We start from the raw sequence: 23,755 nt of genomic DNA on the forward strand, positions 1-23,755 counted from the left end.
GATCAGGTTCCCTTCTCATCTGGTTATGAAGCATCTTCCATGATGTTTAAGGAGGCACAAGCCTGCCCTGCCCTCTCAGAGGACAGGGACTTAAATCCAGGGAGGAGAGATTCCGACATCTCAGACATTTGAGTAGAACCAAGGACTTGCTTCAGATCTAGGGCTCTCCCAAGTTCCCTTCAGGGATGTTAATTCCCTGGAGGTGGCCAGGAAGGAGAGAGGTGAGCTTGTCTCTCTCAGCAAATGAAGGGCTCAGGCCCCTTTCTACCGATCTCTCTTCTTGCCCACTTAGGAAAACAAGCACCCATGGTGGTTCTGCACTCTCCCTTGGGATTGAGGGTGGAGAACGGGAAGATCTATGCACATGGATTTGGAATCTGTACCTGCTCCATTTAACTCTCAGTTTAGTCCTTGAAAGTTTGGTGGCTTCAAAAGCCAGTAGCTTAGTGGGGGAAGGAAACGGGGAGGACAAGGAATCTGTTATTTCTCTAGGACTTGACTTCCATTCTATTTATCATGTTTCCTACAGGGCATTTTCCCTACGTCCTTTATCCATCTCAAGGAAGTGACAGTGGAGAAAAGAAGGTATTTCTGGGGACCGGGAAGGGACTCATTTGGTAAAGTGCCTGCCTTTGCAAGTATGATCCAAGTTGAGTTTCTTCAGAACACGCGTGAAAAGACCTGAGCGTGATGCTCTATATGTGTAACACCAGTGCTAAGGACAGGCATGACAGCTGGCTGCCTCGGGCTCTCTGGCCACCTACTCTAGCCTACTTGTCAGCATCCAGGCTAGTGCAAGAGTCTGTCTCAAAACTAAAGCCACAAAAAGCAAAGGGAGGGAGTTGCCCCTGAGGAGCAGTCTCATTAAGTCTATTGGCTTCTACATGAAAAGCACATGTGTGGACATTCACTCCCTACTCTTGACAACACACACACACACACACACACACACACACACTATAATGGGTTACCTGGAAGGGAAGCTGGGGATGTATGGGAAGGCGGCAAAAAGAGATGAAGACCAAGACAGCATTACTGTTCAAGGTCTCAAAGTTTAATGAAGAACTCCAAATACATAGGCAGGGGAAAACCCTTCCCCAAAAGGCTGGAAGCTTCTCAGCAGAACCAGTTCAGTTGCTCCACAGGTAGCTGGAGTTTCTCTGGAAACTGCAGGTCCTTGAAGAACAATGGGCTTTACCTTGGTCTGAGCACTCCACCCTAGATGGAGGAGATTATGGTTAACAGAGGAGTTCCTGCTCAAAGGCTGGGAGAGGAACTCCACATTGGTCGATGTCAAGTTCCTGCCAGGTGGCATGGAACTTCAATGAGGCTCTCTCTCTCTCTCTCTCTCTCTCTCTCTCTCTCTCTCTCTCACACACACACACACACACACTTGTGTTATTTGCCAGGATGGTCTCTCCTGACTCATGGCTGCCTTGATCTAGCTCTCTTTGGCCTTCTAAGCTTTCAGATGGCAGATGTGTGGGTCCCAGTTCATTCAGTTGCTGTGTGGGTTGTCTCTCTCTATGAGGAGCTAATTCAAATGAATTCTAGCTGGAATCTGATTTTGAGGGGGGATTAGTCAGTTAGAGAATCTGACTTTTCACTAGCAGCTGCCTTTGGAGCATATTAAAGTAGATTTGACTGGAATAGTGAGTATAAGCACTCCCCCTGCCCCTCCCCGAAGGAGGACATTTAGAGAGAGGTCCCATCTATTGTCTGTAACCACTGCAGCTGGTGAGGACTCAACAAGCCCCCCTCCATAGTTGCAACTTGGGGCAAAGTTCCCAGAACTTTCTTTCTTTTGCACCTGGGTCTCAGTTCTACCTCTCTTTCTCTCTCCCATCCTAAATAGGAACATAGAGAACATCATTCCTGCAGAAATCCCTCTGGCACAGGAAGTGACAACCACGCTCTGGGAGTGGGGAAGCATCTGGAAGCAGCTCTATGTGGTGAGATGTGACCTGTTCCCACGACAGATGAACCCTGCTGCTTTCACCCAGGCTTGTGATTGGCATTTAGCCTTCAGTGGAGGTTTGAGAGAGAAAAGAGGGAGTACATATTATGACATATAAGGACATTAAGACCCAGAGAGGTTACGTGCTTTCTTTGAAGCCATATAGTTAGCAGTGACAGCTATAATCAATAAGGTTGGGTGGGAGCTTTGTGTCTTAAAATGGGTGCAAAAGCTGTTGAACTTGGGTTTGCATAGGAAGTGCCTTAATATCTGTTCATAAAATAAGTCCTCCAGGTTTGGTAACCTGCCTCTTTAATATTCTCAGGGGATTTGATTCAGGGTGTGTGTGTGTGTGTGTGTGTGTGTGTGGCTGACATTCTTTAATATTCCCTTGTCATATGTTAATTAACTAATGGCTATTGTCTTCAGATCTGTGAGGAAGCTTTGACCCTGAAAAAAGAAAACCAAAGACCACATTTTATGTGTTTTCTCTGTTTCAAAGCAATTTTAATTTAAAATCCTCCTTTGATGTATCAAAGCTCCTAATGAAAACAATTAGCCCAGCAAACCACGAGGCTGAGAGGGAAAATGTCAACCGAGGCTTCCTTCAAGTTTGTTACAGCTCTATGCACACCCGCTGATGTGTGCACGCTGACTGTAGGTGCCCTTCTATGGTAAATATTGACACCTATGTGGAACTCTCCTAACAGGAGGTGATTAGCACATCCAATTCTCTAAGATTCCCAAAAGTTGTTAGTAGAATTTAGAGTATGTGTTTTTCTGCTGTTTATTACTTTAATGCAGTATCGGAGGCACACTGACTTATCAAGAGCCATTCTTGATGGCAGATTTCCAGAGAGAGGCTCTGAATAGCAACATAGCAAGGGACAGTGAAAGTGCGTGTGTGTTTATCTCATCACTGTTCCGGGATCCACCCTAGCAAAGCTTATCTAATCCTCTAATCACTTTCCCAAAACCTACCCTCTAAAGACCCCAGTTGGGTTAAATTTGACCCCTATTTCCTCCCAATTGGGATACAAATCTAGCACATGAAACCTTGGATAGAACACATGCAACCTTGCGGGTCACTCAAACCATATTTACACACGCAGGGGAGCAAACACCATCCTTGCAGCTAGAATGATTCCTTGTTCAGCTCCACTACTCTCCCTAGAACATCTTTACATATGTACTGTGGACACCTGATATTTTCCTCCAAGAAATGACTTTATAGCAAGCCAGCCATGCTGTCTACTCTACAAATAGAAATAGTCAAATGTCAGTGGTTTTCGTTATTGGGTCTACAACTTTTGCCCTGTCTGCACAGCACATATTGGACGCTTAATACCTAAATTTGATGTCCTTTTTAGTACATGTAGATAATCTGTATGAACAATGACCTAGCATGCCCTGCCATCTCAATATCACATTTCTGATCACTCCTAGCCATGTGCATGCCTGACAATTCAATTAGTCTCTGATTGCCTAGAAGTTAGCCTCAGACTCCTCAATTAGCCTAGGACTCTCTTCAGATGTTAGTTACAGCCAGGGTCCCTAGGACATTTGTGTTTCTGTTGCAGTTGGCTACAAATTGAGGGTCCTCACTGCTTCTCCCCACCTAGGTGACTGCCTTCTAATTCATAATTCATTAAAATTACGTAGCCTTTGTAATTCATCAAAATTTCCCATATCTCAGGAGAGTGCTATACATAAGACAGCAGCTTTAGTATAAAGGGCATAGATGCAGGGTCTGTCTGCTGGAAGAGTCAGGGGGTGCAGTCATGTCTTCTCTAGTTGAGCCGCCCTTGCCTGTTCATGAATGCCGAGCACCTGGGATGCGACACCAGCTTGTTGCTCAAGAGTCTTGATTAAAGTTGCAGTGCATAGACTTCAATGCATTGCTCTTAGAGAGATGAGGTAGTTCAGTGCAAGCCTGAAAACCCCGGCCCCTAATCAACTCTGTGGCTGGTGTTTCTGGTCATGAGAGCCTGTCCTGAAGCTGTCAGGGGTCCAGTGAAGTTACAATGTTAGCACAAAGCCAACAACAGATGAAAGAAGCTCTTTCAAAACCACCAAATGGCATCCCTACAGCTCAGCATGTGTTTTAAGGGGTTTATGAACACTGTTCCCAGCCAGAGAAAAAGACCAAATGTATGTTTTTCATTATAATACAATATTTTTTCTAAGAGAGAGGTGAAAGCACTTTGTCATAGTTAGAAGATCATTTTCTGAATAAATGAAGTAAAAACAAGACGGACCAGGAGTATCAGAATGCTTGCCTAGGCAGGGGTCCCTGGACCGCATAACATGGAGAGCGTGAGCTGGCCGCTAGTATGCACCCATTGCTCTCTGCTATCCTGCTGTTCATGAGATGTGACCAGCTGCTTTGAGCTCTGCTACCTATCTTAGCTTTCCTATCATGATGGACTACACTTTAAACTATGAGCAGGAATAGCTCCTCCCTCCCTTGAGTTGCTTGTTGTCAGGGTACTTTTTATCCCAGCAAAAGGACAAGAAGCAAAGACAATATGGGAAGAAACCAGAGACCCAACACTGTTATTAGGTGATAGTTAACAGGACCTGTCAAAAGGTCCTGAGCCCTTAACCTTCTTGCTCTTGATCAGAAATGAACTGAGCTGGGGAGTTAGTTCAGCCAGCAAGGAAAAGTGCTTGCTGGGCAAGCAAGAGGATCCGGGTTTGAATTCTCAGACCTTGTGTAAAAGTCACATGGGCAGTGTGACCATCTGCAATTCCAGTCCTCCAGATGAGAGACAGGAGGCAGAGACAAGACAAACCCTGTATGCCAACAGACCGGCCAGCCTGGCATACACAGCAGAAAAGACAAGAGACTCCCAAGGAGAGGAGAGGAAAGGAGGTTTTCCTCTGTCCTCTTCATATTTACAATGGTACAGATGTGCCTGTATTCATATACCCACACACCCATCATATAATATAGAAATACACACCATAATACATATGTAAGAAGAAACTATGATTTTCTTTTCCTGTTAAACAGGATGGAAAGAAAATGAGGATCACATGGTGGGTTAGGGTAACGACATTATTATATACCTGCCCACATATTCTGCATCCTACAGAAACCATGTCTTGGGGAACGATGTCCTAACAGTAGCCCCTTCTATGAGAGAAGCGGTCCTGGTCTTAAAGGGCACAAGCTCTGTTGCTTTCATTATAACAGGTGTCCATGTACACCAAGCCTACTTGTGTTGGAAATTCTCCCCACCCCCACCTTGACCAAATACCTGAGAGAGATGACTTAAGAGTAGGGAGGTTTGCTTTGATCCATGGCTTCAGCCATTGATTCTAGTTCCATACTTTGGCATGACCTCACGGCAGTAGGGACACAAGGAGGAGAGGAGCTGTCTACATCATGATGGACAGGACACAGAGGGTGGGGCATGGGGCCAGTGATCCACCTTCCAAAGAAGAGCCATTAGGAAGGACCAAGCATTCAATACATGACATTTTGTAGTCAGGCTTTAATACCTTTCCTGGATATAAGTCAGAAAACTTTTCTTTCTCTGTGTCTTTAGTTACTTTATTTACTGAAGGAAGGAAATATTTGCAAAATGGACTGGCTTTATTGGGTATCAACTTTTGGCTGTTGGGTTTATTTTCTGTTTTTATTTTATGTGTATGACTGTTTGGCTTCTATGTCTGTGTACTACAAGCTTGTCTATTCCTGCAGAGGCCAGAAGAGGGGGTCAGATCCCCTGGAACTGGAGATGCATCTGGCTAGGAGCCATTATGTGGGTGTTGGGAATAGAACCCGGGTCATTTAGAAGACCAGCAAGTGTTATTATTACTTGCTGAGTCATGTTCCAGGCCTGGCTGCTAGATTTTATTTTTGTTTTTAAACCAAGATGTGATTGAGAATATTTTTGCTTTGGGGAAATTCCAGTGACCAGAGGGGAAGGACTATATTGGCGGCTGAGCACCAATTCTGACCCTTTGCAGCTGGCCAAGGCTGGGAGAGAGGTCAGATAGCTTTCCCCCAACAGCGGCCTAGCTTGCCAAGTACCTTTGGTGTGGGTAGGCATTCACTGTTACTTCCATCTCGTAGGCCAGCAAGAAGGAACGCTTCCTCCAAGTGCAGTCCATGATGTACGACCTGATGGAATGGCGTTCCCAGCTCCTCTCAGGCACGCTACCCAAGGATGAACTGAAGGAACTGAAACAGAAAGTCACGTCGAAGATCGACTACGGCAACAAGTACCTCATGCCTCTGAAAATCGACTTCCCTCCCCCCAGCCTCTCCTTCTTCCTTTTCTCTCTTGGAGAAGCCTGCTTTCATTTTTTAGACTCTGGAGTTTGCCACTTTCTATTTGGGAGAAGGCTGCTACCTTAGCCCTGCCTGTGTGTCTTTGTGATTGCACCCTGGGGCCCAGGGACACACAAGCAGAGTGGAGGCTTGAGTGTGCAGTGGCTATCACTAGCTACTGCACAGAATTAAGACACTATTTAACCTACTTGTGAGGGACAGGAGAGCGCAGACAAGATCGCATTCAGCTTGATGCCTCTTTACCTCTGCATTCTTAAATCTCTCCTTTAAGTCCCGGTGTGAGATTTAGTGTCCCTTCCCCCATTTGAAGTTATCCAAGCCACATGCCTCCAGCAAACTCACACAGTTACAAAAATGTTTACCAAATAAAAAGAGAAGCAAGAACAGGTTGAGATTTGAATGCTCTGGTGTAAGGAAGGAAACGAAACCAACTGCTGAGGCAAGCTAATAACAGTAACGGTGTTAGGACTAAGACTGGGACGGAGTTTATTAAGCACCAGGCTTTGTGCTGAGTTTCTCCCAGGCATTGCTTCACTTAATTTTTTTAATAACTCGGTAGGATGTGTAGTTTTATTACCCCCATTTTATTCTTCATGTTGGATGGGGGAACCGAGGCTGTTAAAGACATGAGGGTGGGGCTGGAGCAATGTCTCCAGAGTTAAGAGTGACCATTGCTCTCCCACAGGGTGCCAGTTCAATTCCCAGCACATGCACGGTAACTTACAAGTGCTTGTAACTCCAGTTCTAGGAGATCCAACCCTCCTTCTGGACACTGAGGGGATCTGCACTCAAGCATGCGTGCACACACACAATTAAAAATAAAATACCTCTTTTTTCCTAAGGGAGTGAAGTTAATTATTCAGAGTTATATAGCTAGAAATGGCACCCCTCCCCAGGATATAGACTTAGGCTGTATCAGAGAACTATAAAGTCCTCCCCTTTTCAGTTTTTTGAATGTCCTGTGTATAGTTTCATTTATTCCAGCATAAATGTGTGAAGCAATTATAATTGGATTAATTTTCTATTAGGTGTGGGTCCTGCAAAAATGCAAGTCCCCATCCGTGAAGGGCTACCAGGGGCAGCCATCCAGTCCAGTTAGGAGTATGTTATGAGTTTGTCTACTGTCATCAGTTTGATAGCTTAGGAAGCAAGAAGCAAGAATGCTGTTCATAGATTTGAAGATGGAAGCTAGGGGAAGCTCTGTGGAGGAGATAGCCCGTGAACTTTGGAGGATGATAGGTTTTCTGTTGAAAAGTGAGCACCAGGGTTCAGGAGAGGTCATAGCCTGCAGAGAGGGGAGCTGAACCCTAAGCCTGAGGGGAAGGAACCCTCTAGAGCATAGGATGAGGTTACTTGGTAGTCAGGCTCTCCAGCCTTCATCATTCTCACCAGGAAGGGGCTCCAGTGCAGTGAACTGAGGCTGGAGTCCACCTGTTTCCTATCCCAGAGTCTCATCCTGCTGTCGGTACCCCCATGGCATCCCGGAAGTGTATCCAAATCTGTTTCCATGGAGTGTCCTCCCGCAGTGATAGGTTGCCATGCAGCTGCTTCTGCCGTGGCTGGGCTGGTGTCTTCAGTTGAAGACCAAGCGTATGAGAATTGGGGGTGTTTTCTGCTTTTCAGAATACTCTTCCGATGATAGTTCCTCAGTGGGTCTCCTGGGAAGGTGTAGGGTGGTAGAAATGGCTGTCACTTGTAGTAAGGCCTCCTTATTTCTCTTGCTGACCACCCGGCTATGGTAGGTGTTCCTGCGGCCCCTGCGCACCTGGAATAGCCATCATCCCCTCTGACCTGCCTTTCCTCACATCTAGAGCCTCTCTAAACCTTGACTATATGAGTCATCTCCCTGACTCTGCGCTGGGGGAGATCTCCCACAGTGGCTACTCCACGAGTGGTAACCGAATGAATGGGGGGTGCGTGATAATGAGAGAGAGAAGAGGCAGAAAGATCACCCTAAACTAGGCTCCCCTCTGTAACAGCCTCTAACCCATCCCACTGTCTTCCATTTCATCCATTCCGTTTGTGGAATTAAAAGGTGTCCCACCATGGGGACCGTGACCCTAACCTAAGGAGCTCTTGGCTTCTTGCTTCCCTCATCTGCTGCTTCTGCTGAAAGTGAGAGGGAGCTGGGCTGTTTACTATTGCAGTAGTACCCTGGACTCATGGCTCTTGTATAGGAAAGATGGCTTTCTTGCATCGAGGAGGCCAGCATCTGGACAGAATCTCAAGGCTACCAAAAGAACGCTAGAGCAGGCAGAACTGAGTCTTGGAAATGTGATAAGAGTCTCTCCGTCCCGTTGTTCAGATATCAGACTTCCATTGTATGTAGGGTAGTGTCTTTGGGTACAGAGATGTGCAATGTATGATACAGCCTCCATGGAAACCAGAAACAACAATAGGAAGTAAGTGGGCACAGAGCACTGATGGTAACCCTGGGTGCTCTCTATATGGCCGGCATACTTTAGCCCCTTCCCACATAGCTCAGCTCAGCATTACAATGAGTTTATAAGGCGGATACTATCACCATTCCTCCGATAAGGAAACTGAGGCTCAAGGGGTGATTTAGGTGCCTTGGCCAAAACAGAGCCAGAGAGTATAATTACCAGAGTCCACGTGCTTAAGAGCTGTGCTCTTCTGCCTCCAAGAGTCTGTATGGCACAGGTAGGGAGGCAGAGAAGCAAGGAGACACTGTGGGTAAGAAGACATCCCTATCGAGAGAGGAGAACGAATGGGCGAGGGCCTGAGGACGTAGAGCAGATGGCTAACAAGGCCAGCAGGAGTTCCCGGATGTTCTGGATTTCTCTCTGACTGAAAGCAACTTGGAATGGGAATGGACCTATGTGGCTCACCCTTTCAGGGCATAGTCTGTCATTGTGAGAAGCTAAGATTCAAACAGGAGCCTGAAGCAGAAATCCTAGAGGAATTCTGCTTTCTGACTCACTCACTCATAGACTCATGCTTATCTGGCGTTCTTATGCAGCCCAGAACCGCCTGTCTGGGAAGGATGCTGCCCACAGCGGTCTGCAGCCTCCTACATCAATTAGTAATCAAGACAGTTTCTCACAGATATGCACATAGGCCAATGGTTCTCAACTTTGCTAAGGCTGCCACCCTTTAACACAGCTCCTCATATTGTGGTGATCCCCAACCTTAAAATTACTTCATCGCTACCTTGGAACTCTAAGTTTGCTAGTGTTATGAGTCACAATGTAAATATCTGGTCTATAACCCCTGTGGGGGTTTCTACCCATGTGTTGAGAATGACTGCTATAGGCTAACCTGTTCCAGGCTGTTCCTCAACTGATGACTCCAGGTTGACAATTAAAGCTGACTAGGAAACTAGGTAAAGTGTTGCAAAGGTCAATCCTGACCATCAATGGGATTACTAAATGCCTAGGGGATTACTAATACACTAATCCAGGTGTGTGTGGGAAGGTGTTACCAGGGATCTTGAGGGCTCTGCATATTTAAGTTACTTGACAGATTCATAGTATAATGGCATTAATAGGAAGTGCTGAGGGCAAGTAGGTCTCTAGGGGATGTGCCCTTAGGAGCCACTCTGGCCCCCCCGGCTGCATCCTCCTTTCTCTCCTTCATGGCCACCATGCTGTGGACTGCACTGCTCCACTGTCATTCTCCAGCATGGTGGGGTGACACCTTTGAACTGGTGAGCCAAAGCAATTCCCTCCTCTCTTAAAGCTGGCTCCCTAAAGTATCTGGTCACAGCACCCAAGGGGTCTGATTAGTGCAAGTGGTTAAGAGAAAGTCGGAGTGACAGTCCAGGAGATGAGTGGGGAAGGCAGAGTCCTAGGAAGAAGCCTTGAGTGCCCAGCAGAAAAGCTTGCATGTGTTCGGAGTCTGATAGTGAGCTTGGGAAAATCCAGCTCTGTTTTTCCTTTATTCTTCTTCTTTTAAAAATAGGTATGCGGTACGGAGTTTCCTGCCTTACCTCTTCTCAGATCTGTAGTACTGCTTTCTTGAACCACAAAGAGCAAAGGGGCTCCTTCCTGAGGAGAAAACACATCAAACCTTTTCAGTCCCCACAATGAATAATGCTGGCTCAGGATAGCAGTATCCACTTGAAAGACAGCCTCACCTGCTCTCAGGTTCCAAGCAAGAATAGTGGGCAAGCTCTTCCATGTCCCAGCGACGAGGGATTGTCAAATGACTTCTCAAAGTCCCAAGACAGCTGGACCTGGGAGGATGTTTTATTCATTCCTTTCAGAACTGAATCCACTTTGATCAATTTCGAGGGGAAGAGCTAGAGAGATCTTGTGGCTAAATTATGCCTCGGCTCTGCTCCATCTTTTCTGAGGTCACATGAGCCTCTCCTCAGCATTAGCTGAGTGCCTTCATCCCCCTTGGCATCACTATCTAGGCAGCATGGCCCATGCAATGGTATGAGTCACATCTAGCTGGAAGTTAATTTCGTAATGAATGTCGACAAACTGGTGATCCTTGGCTTCCTTCCGTTTGTATTTGGACGAGATAGGAGACACACTTCCAAATTCGCTTCTTAAGTAAGAGTGCAGATGCAATCTCCTTCATTTGCCCTTGATGTCCTTTCTAAAGGCTGGTTCTTCGTAATGGAGCCCAGTAAGATGACTCTCGGCCCTCTCTGAACTTCCGGCTCTCCTCCCCTTCCTTCTAAGCATGGATGATTGACGCTTCAGCCAGCATCAAGTGCCAGAAGAGCTTCAAGTTCCAACCTGCCAACCTGCAAACCTGCCCCTCCTCCCAGCCCACCCCATACAGGCTCCTAAGAGTTTACAATAGGGGTTCAAAGAATAGGCAGGGGTGCTATGGTAGTTTATATCAATACAGTGGTTTTGAAAAGTGAACTGGCTCCCTCTTCTTAGTCTCTTTTAAATCTGTAAGATAGGAAGAGTAGTAGAATATGCTTTTCAGGGTTGTTGTTGGTGGCAGTGGTGGTGGGTGTGGGACCAGCTGTAATGTAGCTAATGCTTGTGAGTTTCCTGTCAGTGCATGATGAGTGCTGTTGGTATCTTTAATAACAAGAATGACAGACGCTGTTGACACCCGATCAATACCAAAGAAGCGAAAGCCTGTGGCCTGGAAGCCAAGCATCTGAAGAGCAAGCAGTGGGCAGCAATCGATATATCTCAGATAGTTTTATCCCAGCAACCATTCTTACACATTTATTGAATAATATATGAATACCTCTGTGTGTGTGCATGTGAACTGAAACATTAAACAAACTGAGGCACTGCACACACCTCCTTTGAGTGTTCCATGTCTTCCAGCCCCAGGCCCTCAGCCTTTCTCATGGGGAAGCCATGTCTGTGGTTTGCTCCATTTTGGCATCTGGACCTATGGCTCTTCTTACCCATGCAACCAGAAACCACATCTGGCTAGGTTTATTGTCCCGTGTTGTCTGCTTTGTTTTATTTCACATAAAAAACACTATTTTCCCATATTTTATTTTCTTGATGGAGGTATTTTTTACTAAGCATGCCAAAAAACTGACATATCTTCGAACTAGATATGACTCATACCATTGCATGGCCATGCTGCCAGTAGTGATGCCAAGGGGGATAAAGGCACTCAGCCAATGCTGAGGAGAGGCTTGTGTGACCTCAGAAAACATGGAGCAGAGCTGATATCTCTCTGTGTGCATGTTTTCATGCAGGTAGCTGCACCTATGGCGACATCTACAGGGAGGCCCTGTAGGATTGTTCTCCTGGCTCCAACCATTGGTTCTGATTTGTGTTACACAGGGTCTCTCACTGGCCTGGAACTCCCCAAGTTGGCTAGGCTGGCCAGCCAGTGAGCTCTAGAGATTTACCTGTTACTCAAGCACAGGAATTGCCAGCATCTGTCCCCATGTCTGCTTCTGTTATGTGGGTTCAGAGAATCTAACTCACGTCCTCTTGCTTGGAAAGCAAACATTTTCCTGACTGAGCCATCTCACTAGCTCCCAAATGATACACTTTTAAAGTCTACTACCTGGTATTCCATTATTAATCAGTTTACTTAGCCATTTCTCTTTTAGTAGAGGTGTTAGCTTTTAGTCAACCGTTCGCAGCAGACGCCACCCTAAAGGCCTCTCCACCATCACCTCCATCTCTTCTTGCCTTACAGAATCCTTGAACTCGATCTCATTGTCAGAGATGAAGATGGAAACATATTGGATCCTGATAATACCAGTGTCATTAGCTTGTTCCATGCTCACGAAGAGGCAACTCACAAAATCACAGAGCGCATCAAAGAAGAAATGGTGAGCTTTGTTCAGTAGCCTTTGGCCAAGCAAAGCTGGCATTTAGCCCACCATAAACCTAAAATAATAGGCTCCTGCACTGTTATTCAAGGGGACATCTGGCCTACAACTGAGATGATCGTCAACAATGCAAGCTTTATTATGTCTTTGTACTTAGATCTGTAAGTCATTCAGCATGCATCCCACAGGTAGTTAAATGCCAAGCAAATTTTCCCATTTCCTGGAGCATCTAGAGTAAAGAAGAGAAAGAAGGTAGCAAAGATGTAGATTAATTAATTAAAAATTAATTGCAGCTGGTGATAAAAGGCAATAAAGTAGGCACTGAATTGGGAGATGCTTTAAGAGGCAGAAAAGGTCTTTTGAAGGAGTGAAAGAGTAATGTGGAAGCTACCACACTGGGGGGGTCTGATGGCCAATGCTCCAGGCAGAGGGAACAGCAAGTTTGAAGGCCCTGAGGTAAGACCAAGTTCTAAAGAAGTCTAGTGCAAGCAGGCATGGTGAGCTGTGGGGAGTGGACTGACTTGCAGAGGTAGGCAGTAGAGTCTATCCAGAGTCTGTTCTTCTAGAGCAGTTGGGGGGAATTGTGGGAAAACACTCAGATATCAGTTTCACTAGGATGGCAAGCCAACAAAAGACTTCAAGGGAGACTAAATATGATTCATACTAAAAAATGGTCACTTTAGCTGCCATGTGTTATTTTTGTTATTGCAAACTTTATTTTTTTAAATGTGCAAATAAAAACATCATGCACTGAAATCAATCATCATTTTTTAATAAGTACAAAAATAGATTTGCTAGTGAGAGTGTAATATGCTGGGAAGCTTCATGGCTTCAGACTGGCTGCTCTAACTGTATAGTTCATTAAGATGTATAGACTTGGGGGATCTGGTTAATTGCTGTGCATCTTTGGAAAGCAATTACATTTTTAGACTTATGGTGGTACTGCTTTCATGTAGTAAAAATTGCTGTCTCTAAGTTTCACTTGGGCAGATGTTAGTAATACATGGTGGTGTATAGACCACTCAACAATTAGCCTATCTTTGGCAGTGCTACCACGGTACCACTTCTTCACGCACCTTCTTCATCCCTAAGCCCCAGCAACCTCTAATTGCATCCTCTTACTAGTTCTGACTCTTTCAGAGCTTCTAAATAGAATATCCATTTTTCTATCTTGGCATTTTTGACTTAGCATATTGCTCTGGGAGTTGTTTTCAATGCTGAGCCAATATATTGCTGACCTAATGTCGATGTGTGTATCACTGGCCAGATTATATCACTATATCACTGGTCTATATCATATATGGTCTATATCACTGACTGACTGTAGGGTATTTGGGTAGTTTCCAATGTGTGACAGGCATAATGCTGCTAAGAGCATTGTCTTAGGGTTTCTATTGCTATGTTGAAACACCATGACCAAAAACTACTTGAGGAGGAGTGGATTGATTTCATCTTACAATTCACAGGACACACTCCATCACTGAGAGAAGTCTGGTCTGGAACTCAAGGCAGGAACAGAAGCAGAAACCATGGAACAATGCTACATACTGGCTTGCTCCTCATAGCCTTCTCAGCCTGCTTTCTTATACAACTTAGGACTGGCTGCCCAGGGGTGCCACTGTGCCCAGTGGTCTGTGCTGTCTGCTCTCAGTTAGCAATCAAGAAAATTCTCAACAGACTTACCGATAGGTCAATCTTATGAAGGCATTTTCTCAATTGAGAGTCTTTCTTTCCAAACGATTCTAACTTATGTCAAGTTGACATGAAATTAGTTTAAAAAAACACAAGTACTTACAAATAGATTCTCTTTATAGCTTGTGCTTTTTATGATACTAGCTTCATGGGGAATCGTGGGTCAGTGGTGAGATCTCCAAGGACAAAAAGACCGAAGCAAGCAAAGTCAAAGAGAAAAACCTTAGACTGTAGAAGCTTGTCATGGTAGAGGTGGTTGGATGCTCAAAGATTCAGGCTTACAGAGGGAGGGGTTTTCAGGATGCAGAGAACTTTTCTGTTATTAAGTGGCATTGGGATACCATGTTACATCTTCCCGTTTTCTTCCTCTTTCTACCCTTCAGTCAAAAGATCAGCCGGATTATGGGATTTACTCTCGGATCTCCTCATCTCCCACACACAGCCTCTACGTCTTTGTGAGAAACTTTGTGTGCCGAATTGGGGAGGACGCTGAGCTCTTCATGTCTCTCTATGACCCCCACAAGCACACGGTCATAAGGTCAGTGTGCCTGGTGTGTTCTGACCCCTCTGCCTGTGGGAAGTCGGAGTTGGAAACTCACCAAGGATGGTTTCTTCCCATCGCTTTCTGTGGAGTAATTGCTACTGGGAAAGAAACTGAATTTCTTTGATGGTGTGGGAAGAACTCCTTGGAGGTTGTGGGAGGTGGATGGATGGAAGTGTTATTTGACACTAGATCTGTTTTCTTAGTGGATTTATAGTTACAATAACATGTTTTGGTTACTGAAAATCATGAGATTCAGACCAACGGCAATTTGTAGACTAAAAATGCCTGTTGTTAAAATGGGAGCTGAGGATGAATGGTGAAATATCTCAGGCCTCCATAAAAGCTCACATCCTTGCTCCAGTGTTTGACTTTCCTTAGCTAACTAGCTGCTAAGCATTCGGTGCTCTCCAGTCTCCTGTTTGAAAACCGTAAGCACTGGTCTCTCTGGCCATTATTTTCAGGCTTCAGTGAGAAAAAGTCTGTGTTAATATGGGCCCGGGATACCAATAGGCTATCACCACAGCTCCTTTACATTGATTGCTGTTGGGAATGGAGGAAGTGAGGGAACTCCTGGATGCCTCAGCTCAAGGACGGGAAATGTCTTTGGGAATCTTAAAAAATATTGACAGCCCCCAGATCCATCCCCCTCAATTATGCTTGTGGCTCAGACAATCCTTGCCCTCAGCTGATCCTCATCTAACTCCAAGGGGTGGGGTTTTGGAGCACCCAGTCTCCATTTGAGCATTAGAATGGAGCTAGGTTATAATCTCGGTGTTTATGGGGAAAAGGGCATTTTCCTAGTTAACTGTGAGGATGATCAGACAAAGTCATTGGCAGTGCCTGGTGGATAGTGGTGCTTTAGTAAAGGGTGGTTCACCAGGAGATGGTCATATGTGGTAGGGCTGTTCAGCTAGGAAGGCTGCATGTGGGTCTGTAGTTGATCTCATTTGTTCCTAGTGTGATATTCAGGTGAGAAGGTGAGATGAGGAAAGGTCAGGAAATTTGCCCAAAGTCATACATGTTTACACATGACAGAGCTGAAGCTTATACCCATGTCCACTTGACTTCAAAGGAAAGTTATCCCCCATGTAATTTTGCCACCCAGATATGAGTTGTATGTGTCACGTGTCTTGTATGATTGCCACCAGAGTTTCAGCACAGTTATTGTGGAAAACTAGACTTTATTGAATACTTAAGTCCCTGCCATTCACCTGGCTCAGTCTTAGTGGATATGATACTAAAACTAGATACTCTGTCATATCCACTAGATACTAGAAAGATACTAGGTCCTGCTTCTATAGGCCCTTTTACTCATGTGTCATAGGCTGCTTCCTGTCTCCTAGCAATTGTACTACAGGCACCTGAGGTCTTGACAGCACTAGTATTAGGACCCTGGTGTCCCTTAGAAACATGGCAACTTGGGTCTGCATTGGTGATGGTGCCTGCCCCCTGGCTCACTCACTGATGGATGGCCTCAATCATCTTTGTGGAGGGAGGTGATAGATCATTGATAGGTCCACTTTGCTTCCTGATGTACCACCCTGGATGATATACTCTATTGGACATGTCTGAGTGGTACCTCTGGGAGTGCCAGGGACACAGGGCAGCACTTAGGGAGAGGAGGAAAGAGGCAAAAAGGATCAGGATCTTGAAAGTACCTAACAGAAGAGAGCTGGGGAAGAGGCAGAGAGACCTGGAATCCTCCCCGTGTCAGTCTGACTCAGATAAGTGTTCTTTCTCTCAAGCTGAAATCCTCTCTACTCCCGCCCCGTCTAGCCACCTAGTATCTCAGTACTAGTTTTTACTAGTCTTACCTACTATCCCAACCAGATGTTATGGCATCCTCTGTCAGGGATCAGATGGGAACTGGAGGCAACTTGTCTGGAACTGATCTTTCCAGGTCAGGAACATTTGTGGCCAGGTTCTCAGGATCTCCAAAGAGATCTGACTTGGAAATTAAAAGTACATTATTTTAAGTAGGACAAAGATGCTGCAGCACAGGCACCAGTCCAGGGCTAAGCTTATGTCCTAACGAGTCCAAGAGCATGGGGCAATCCCTCCTTTCCCTTACCTGTGTTGATGGTTCAAGCCTTCAGATTCTATCATCATGTCTTCTTGGGCAAGGATGGATGGGAGTAGCTCAGCCCTCTAAATTGCTTTTCTTATTTATGATTACATTTCTCTTAGAAGGAAATTGCAGGTGCCTGCTGTTTAGGTGGAATAGGCTGATCATAAAAGGGATTGTACCATGTGATGAAAAATGCTGGACAGAACCCAGACATTTCAACATGGGCAACACATAAATAACCAAGGGGGGTGTCATTTAAAAATGTCTGATAGAGACTTCATGCTACCAATAGCAAGTGTCTCATTGATAGCAAGTTTGCTATCCATCCCAGTGAAAGTTTTAGCTTTAATAAAAAAAATGAAAAACATTTGTGCATTTAATTTGATTGCACTTTAACTGTGAGTTAATTGAAGGCTGGGCTACATCTCCCCTAGGTTCCCTGCCCCTCTTTTGTTTTGATCCTTCTGCTCTCTTTAACCTTCTTCGAGAGTCTGGCTGGGTGGAGCAGATTTGTCATTTTAGCAATACTAGAGATTGAGGCATGAGGAATGTGAGTTCAAGGCCACTCTTGGAAACTTAGCAAGACCTTTCCAAAATCAACAACAACAACAACAGCAAACAACAACATTCAGTAGTTGAGCACTTACCTAACATGAACAAGCCCCTGGCTTCAATTCTCAGTGTTTACAAAAATAAAAACAATAAACTAACAATGAAACTCCAGACAAATAAGGAAATAAATAAGGGAATACCATTCTGAGTGTAGTGAAGAGAGAAAGAGAGAGACAGAGAGAGAGAGAGAGAGAGAGAGAGAGAGAGAGAGAGAGAGAGAGTCTAAGGAAGGCAGTTCTCTTTCACTTGGTGAGTAATTTTTGCTGCCTACTGGAAATGAATTTGGTTATATTGCTATTTTATTTTTCATTAATTCCAATTAAGGGCATTTATTTGCCACCAACTGTATGTTTCTGGGTATCGTATAACATCTAATGTCTCACAGTACAGCATTGCATTACATTGTGCTGGACCTCTCAGTCTTCCTGGCCTGGGTGCACTAACTCTATACCTAGGGTGTATGTAGTTGCCAGTAGAGGTCAGAGGGCAAATGGTCATGTTTGGGTCTTGGGGCACCTTTGAGTGACAGGTAGCCACCATCCCTTCTTATAACTCTTCACTGAATTTCCATTTCTTTAGAATTTTTTAGAGATTTATTTTATTTTATGTGTATGTGTCTGCCTATTTGTATGCACACCATGTTTGTGAAGATGCCTACAGAGACCAGATGAGCTAGAGTCAGATACCCTAGAATTGGAATTATAGGCCATTGTGAGCTTTTCTATATGGGTACTGAGAACCAAACCTGGGTCCTTTGCATGAACCCCAAATGCTCTTAACCCCTGATCCATCTCTCTAGATCCCTTCCACTAGTTTAAAGATAGAGTTGAAAATCCTGAATGGCCAACACAGCCATTTGCTCTGGGTCTCCATTTAATGTATCCTCTGACCATTTAGCTTTTAATGCTAAATTCTTAGCATTCGTAGATTCCTTTCATGACCTTTGCATACATCTCTACCTCACCAGCAGCCTTTCCTGGTCCACGCTCAACTTGATTATGTGTTTTTTCCTTAGCAAAGATGTCTCTGACCAGTATGACTTTCCAATGTGCAATCTTATGACATCCTGAATGTGTTATTTACAGGACACTTGGCTATCACTATCATGTAGCATTATTCAAATAGCATTAGAATAGTTTATTGAAAATTTATCAAAAGTAAAAACTGTAGGGTCCATCATAGTAAGATATTCTATTAGTAGAAGCAGTTGTACACCCAAAGGATAACTTCAAGAATGTGAATTCAGTCTCAGAAGGAGAGCGGGCTGGAAAGGGAGAAGCATTCTTGGCATTCTGCAGAGCCTGCTAAAATCCTTTCCTTTCTCATCTTTGACTTTCTCAATAACCTCTACAGAGTATGCAGCTGCTCAGCAAAAATATTAGGCAGCTGTGCCAGAATGTTCTTAACAGTTGGGGAGGAAGGTGTGCATGGATACACATATGTTCATAATTCTTTCCCCCCACTTAATGTCTGTCTCCCAACAGAACTTACCTTTTAGAGGGAACGAACATATTTTTCCCAAACACTGCCCTGTCTCCAGTAGCCACAATGGTGCTAAGGACATAGCTGAGGCTCATACATATCTATGATTGGATGCTCCACCTGTAACAGGCTGCTACTCTTCCTCCCACAGTGAGAACTATCTGGTGCGATGGGGCAGCAAAGGATTCCCAAAGGAAATTGAGATGCTCAATAACCTGAAGGTAGTCTTCACGGTGAGTGTGCACTCTCTGGCCACTGTGCTCTATACACCCGATGATCTGGCCTTGGGGAGCTTGGGAAGGAAGCCGGCTGAGCACTGATCACAGTGGAGCATGGTCTCTGGGCAGAGCTGTGTTCCAGGCTTTCTATAGGGATCCAGTGCTCACAGAAACGTTGTGTGTCCTGAGGATGCTGTTGGGAACATGAACCATCTCCTTTGCCCTTCCCCTTCTCTATCTGACTCCTGTACACACAGACAACACAGTACTATGTAAGCAAGTACACTTGTCTGAGCAGCAGTGGCTAGTTAACCCTGGGCACAGCAGATACTGTTTTATTTTTTAGTTAATTCACAATGAATCTAATTTTCTTTCTGTGGTTCAAGCCTTTCTGAAAGCACATCTAAAATACACCAGGAAAAAAATTAGGACCTTTCTAGAATATTGGTTGCCTTATTAAGTTGGACATTTTGAATATAATCGAGCCATAGGTAGCTGAAGACCTGGCAGGTCCTTAGGATCATCCTTCCACATACCAAAACTTACCAGGATGACTTATATATAGAAGACTCAAATCAATTGTTATTTGGATGAGTTATTTCTGAGATTGAACTTGACCCTTTAGGTCTGAGTAGGGGATGCAGTGAACAGAATGAGACAGGGTTAGGGTTTCTAGCAGGGAACACCCCTCCCCCCCCCGCCCCTTGTCCTTTCTTCACTAAGGATACTGGCATTGTCTGCCAGCTCCTCTGGGGAGAAGACTGTGTGGTTTTGTGCTCCATTGCCTGCATTAGAGAGGGAAATTATGGAGGAGGAGGAGTGGGGACAGGTTTTGGCATTGACCAAACTGACGAGTTGGATCCAGAAGTGACCGACATGCTAGATTAACCTACCTTGCTCTACAATGATTTTCCTGTTACAGTCCATTAAGTGCAGTGTCTTATGTTACATCGTGATTAGATTGGGGTATAGTTGATTTATTTTGTTTGTTATTTCCTGAAAAAAAAATAGGCCAGAGGCATGGAATGGGATCATAGGGCCTAATTACTTGGACAGGGTTTTCATGGCATATACAAATGTGCTTCAGTCTTTTTATCTATTACTAGTTAGAAGGAGGAGCCTATTTATTTGCTTGACAAATAGGAGAGTCCCACGGGCCTTCCTGATTAAACCAAGAGACAGATGTTTCCCGAGACGGGGGAGGACAGGGAATCAATCAGAGCTTCGTGATGCAGAGGACCAGTCCATGATGCGAGCATGAAGGAAAGGGCATGGATGAGTCTGTGTCACATGGTATTAGTGAGAACAGGATCCTGGCTGCACGACACAGTGCTGCCACACCCCTACCTTGCAGAACAAGTGAACTTGAGACCTTCAGTTGAGCGGCTGGACAGATTAGCGCTCCCCTCTGTTGGGATGATTGGCATCTCCATTTGGGAACATGAAAGGTCATGGTGTTCTCGTGTTTCCCACGGATTCAAGAGCCACATGGAAGTTCTGAGCCTACTGCTAGGATACAGCAGCAAGCACACTGATGCGGCCCTTGCTTTCCGGTCTCGTAGTGTGGGCCTGAAATAATAATAGGTTATTATTAATAATTAATATAAAATTATTTTTATTCATTTTATTTTAAAACTTATGCTTTGGACTTAAAATTCTAACACTTGGGGATGCGGGGTGAAGCAGAACAAGAAAACTTAAAATAAACACCACCTGCTATAATAACCAGGTGCATTACCGTGGCTTTCAATTCACATCTCTCTTTCCTGCAGCTTCAGACAACAGGAAAGTAGGAGTTTTTAAAAATAAAATTAATTAATTAATTAATATAAAAGTAGTAAACAAATAATGAGTACACAGCAATAATGTCAGAGAGAAATCCAAATAACACAGATAATTAAAACAGGGTGACATGATGTTGTGTGACCACAAGCTACTTTCAACTGGGTGTTACAGTGACGCTTGCTTAAGTGGGACATGAGCTATGACTTGGCATCTGGGGCACTAGTTGGCATTCTTTCTCTGCCCTCTGGATGCTTGCTTTCTCTGGTCTCCTCTCCAGGGGCAGGATTATGGCTCTCTGGGCCTGCGACGATGGCATATGGGTTTGGCTGCTTGCTGATGTCACCCCCATCAGCTTCCTAAGAGTTTACCCTCCTTGGCCCACTGTAGGAAAACGGGATGGACCAAGAGCTATGTGTGTGTGTGTGTGTGTGTGTGTGTGTTTGTGTGTGTATGTGTGTTTGTGTGTTTGTGTGTGTATGTTTGTGTGTGTGTGTGTGTGTGTGTGTGTGTGAGAGAGAGAGAGAGAGAGAGAGAGAGAGAGAGAGAGAGAATGGGAGGGAGGAGAGGTAGAGGGAGAGAATGTGTGTGTGTTTATGGCTTCTCGACTCCTCTGCTTGTGAAAACAGACATTATATTGGATTAACCCATTCTCATGATCTCATTTTGACCACACTGTATCTCTAAGAGCTATCTTCAAAAGCAGCCATGCTCTGAGGTGCTGAGGTCAGGGCTTCAGCAGAGCAATTCTGTGCTGGTGGAAGCCATTCAGGCGTCAAGGCCTCCATGGCTCTGGTATGTCTCCCAAACACATCAGTCTACATATTTCAAAACTACAAAAACACCTTAATGAGAGGGGAGAGCCAAGAGTGGAGTTCATTGTAAATGCCCGAGGACAGAGATCTTGAGCATAGAGAGAAGTTGATTATGAAGAAGAATAAGAGGCAGACATTGAGGTAGAGGTGTGTTTAGGAAGAAGGATCCGGAGCTTAAAGAGAGTAGTGTATATCTCCAGAGCAATAAAGCAATCTCTGGATAATAATAGAGAGAAGAGTGAGGAATCAGCTGGCGAGGACAGCTGGGTCCATTATGTCTAGTCCCTTTCATGTCAGCTTGGAGGGATGAGCACTAACAGGGCAGGAAACACGGAGTTATTAAAGCTGCTGGGGATAAGAAACAAAACAAGACAAGACAAAAAGAAAAAAAAAACAATAAACCAAGACACCCAAAACAAACCCAAAACCTCACCCTGTCTTCCAGAGATGAGTTCCTTGGCGGTTCCAGACTGGAATCGTTGAAGGAGTCTTGCAGATCCTCTGGGGCAAAGCAGGGTGAAGGTGCAGCGGACTTTCTCAGTTACCCTTGCACTCCTGCCTTCTTTTTCTCCCTGCTCACCAGGGTGATTCCAGTGATAGGGGAAACCTTTTTTACTCCACAAGTCGGTGGAAGGAGAGCCCTTTGTGATTCAGGGTTTTCAGGAGCACCTTAGAAGATGCGTTTGAATCTGGAGGGAGGCAAGACAGTTGAAAAAAAAAAAAAACCCAGAACTTCTGGAGTACAGTTCTGAGCTCCGTTCCTTCTTTGGCACAAAAACTCGGGCTTTGTTATGAAGGCCTTAAACATGGCCTGTGGATGTTATGGAAGGCAACCTCACTCATGGAAGTCAACTGACTCATGAGGCTCATAGCAACATGGGGATTAGAGTTTGACTAGTCACACATCATAGCCTAGCCTAACTGGAACAAGAGATTTAACTGGCCAATGCCCTTGTCAGGAGATTTGGGCCATGTCAGAGGCTTGTCTTATCCCAGAGACTCTGCCCTCTACATTTCCTCTTTATCATGTCACTTACAGTGAGAGGCGGGGGCTGGCTGCTCTACCTGGGTGCTGGTCCTGATGTGAGCCGGTAGCTTCCCCCCACCCCTCCTCTGCATATGCTCACAAGAGAATTAACTCAGATGGTTAGCTGCTCTGCGGCAAGGGCAGGCCAAGGGTTGCCTGTCTAAGCCAGCATAATAGCATGTCTTGCTGTTTCTGCCCCAGCTCTTCCTAGCTGGCAGGGAGCCCCACAAAGACTGGGCATCTAAATATACCACAGAAGGATGATGTGATGCTCAGGGCATGCCTCTATGATGCTGCTTCAGTCACTAATCTCCAGAGTCACCAAGGGCCAAGGTTATGATCCCAAGGAAGCTGTCCTATAGAGGAAGTAGATGCAAAAATAGCATCATTTTAACAGTACTTGAGCAAATTGTCAGGGATCAGATGAGATGATGCAGCGGGAAGCTCTGGAGTCTTGCTACTCAGGATCTTGGCTCGGTCTTGCCTTCCTTATCTGTCCAAAGAGGGTGTGGTGATGTCATTTTCTACCTTCCCAAAGGTCGATGGTGACATTAAAATGACAATCACAGTCCTTAGAAGTAGCACTTGCTTTGTCCCTATTTTACACGTTTTCATTAAATGCACAATCATAACTGTTTTCTTTCCTGCCCTTACAGGATCTTGGAAACAAAGACCTCAACAGGGATAAGATTTTCTTGATCTGTCAAATAGTCCGAATTGGGAAGATGGATCTTAAGGACATTAATGCCAAGAAGTGCACCCAGGGGCTGAGGAGACCCTTTGGGGTGGCAGGTGATGACTGATGCCCTTCAGTTATATTTTATTAGAGCGCACGTTTTATATGGCTGAATTTTAAAGGTTATTTCTATACCCCCACCCCTGCAAAATCTGGGCTGAGCAGTCCTTCATAACTACATTTGTGGCAACCAACTGAGGTCACCGGTGACTAAGTTCAGATTTATGAGAAGCTTGGCGAATAATGCGGTCCTAAGGTCTTGGGCAGCCCACCCAGGAACG

General features: G+C 45.0%; 1 protein-coding gene across 1 annotated transcript in view; it reads left to right on the forward strand.

The window, feature by feature from the left end:
- The window catches only part of Dock2 (dedicator of cytokinesis 2), a 411,802-nt gene that overhangs the window by 47,046 nt on the left and 341,001 nt on the right, over positions 1-23,755 (forward strand). The window contains exons 4-10 of the mRNA XM_052194849.1: positions 530-585; positions 1,856-1,952; positions 6,042-6,190; positions 12,363-12,498; positions 14,574-14,728; positions 19,048-19,129; positions 23,395-23,530. Coding sequence (XP_052050809.1) covers positions 530-585; positions 1,856-1,952; positions 6,042-6,190; positions 12,363-12,498; positions 14,574-14,728; positions 19,048-19,129; positions 23,395-23,530 — 811 coding nt within the window. The remainder of the gene's footprint in view (positions 1-529; positions 586-1,855; positions 1,953-6,041; positions 6,191-12,362; positions 12,499-14,573; positions 14,729-19,047; positions 19,130-23,394; positions 23,531-23,755) is intronic.

This window comes from Apodemus sylvaticus, chromosome 10 (genome assembly GCF_947179515.1).
Source record: "Apodemus sylvaticus chromosome 10, mApoSyl1.1, whole genome shotgun sequence".
In the NCBI taxonomy this organism is placed as follows: Eukaryota; Metazoa; Chordata; class Mammalia; order Rodentia; family Muridae; genus Apodemus; species Apodemus sylvaticus.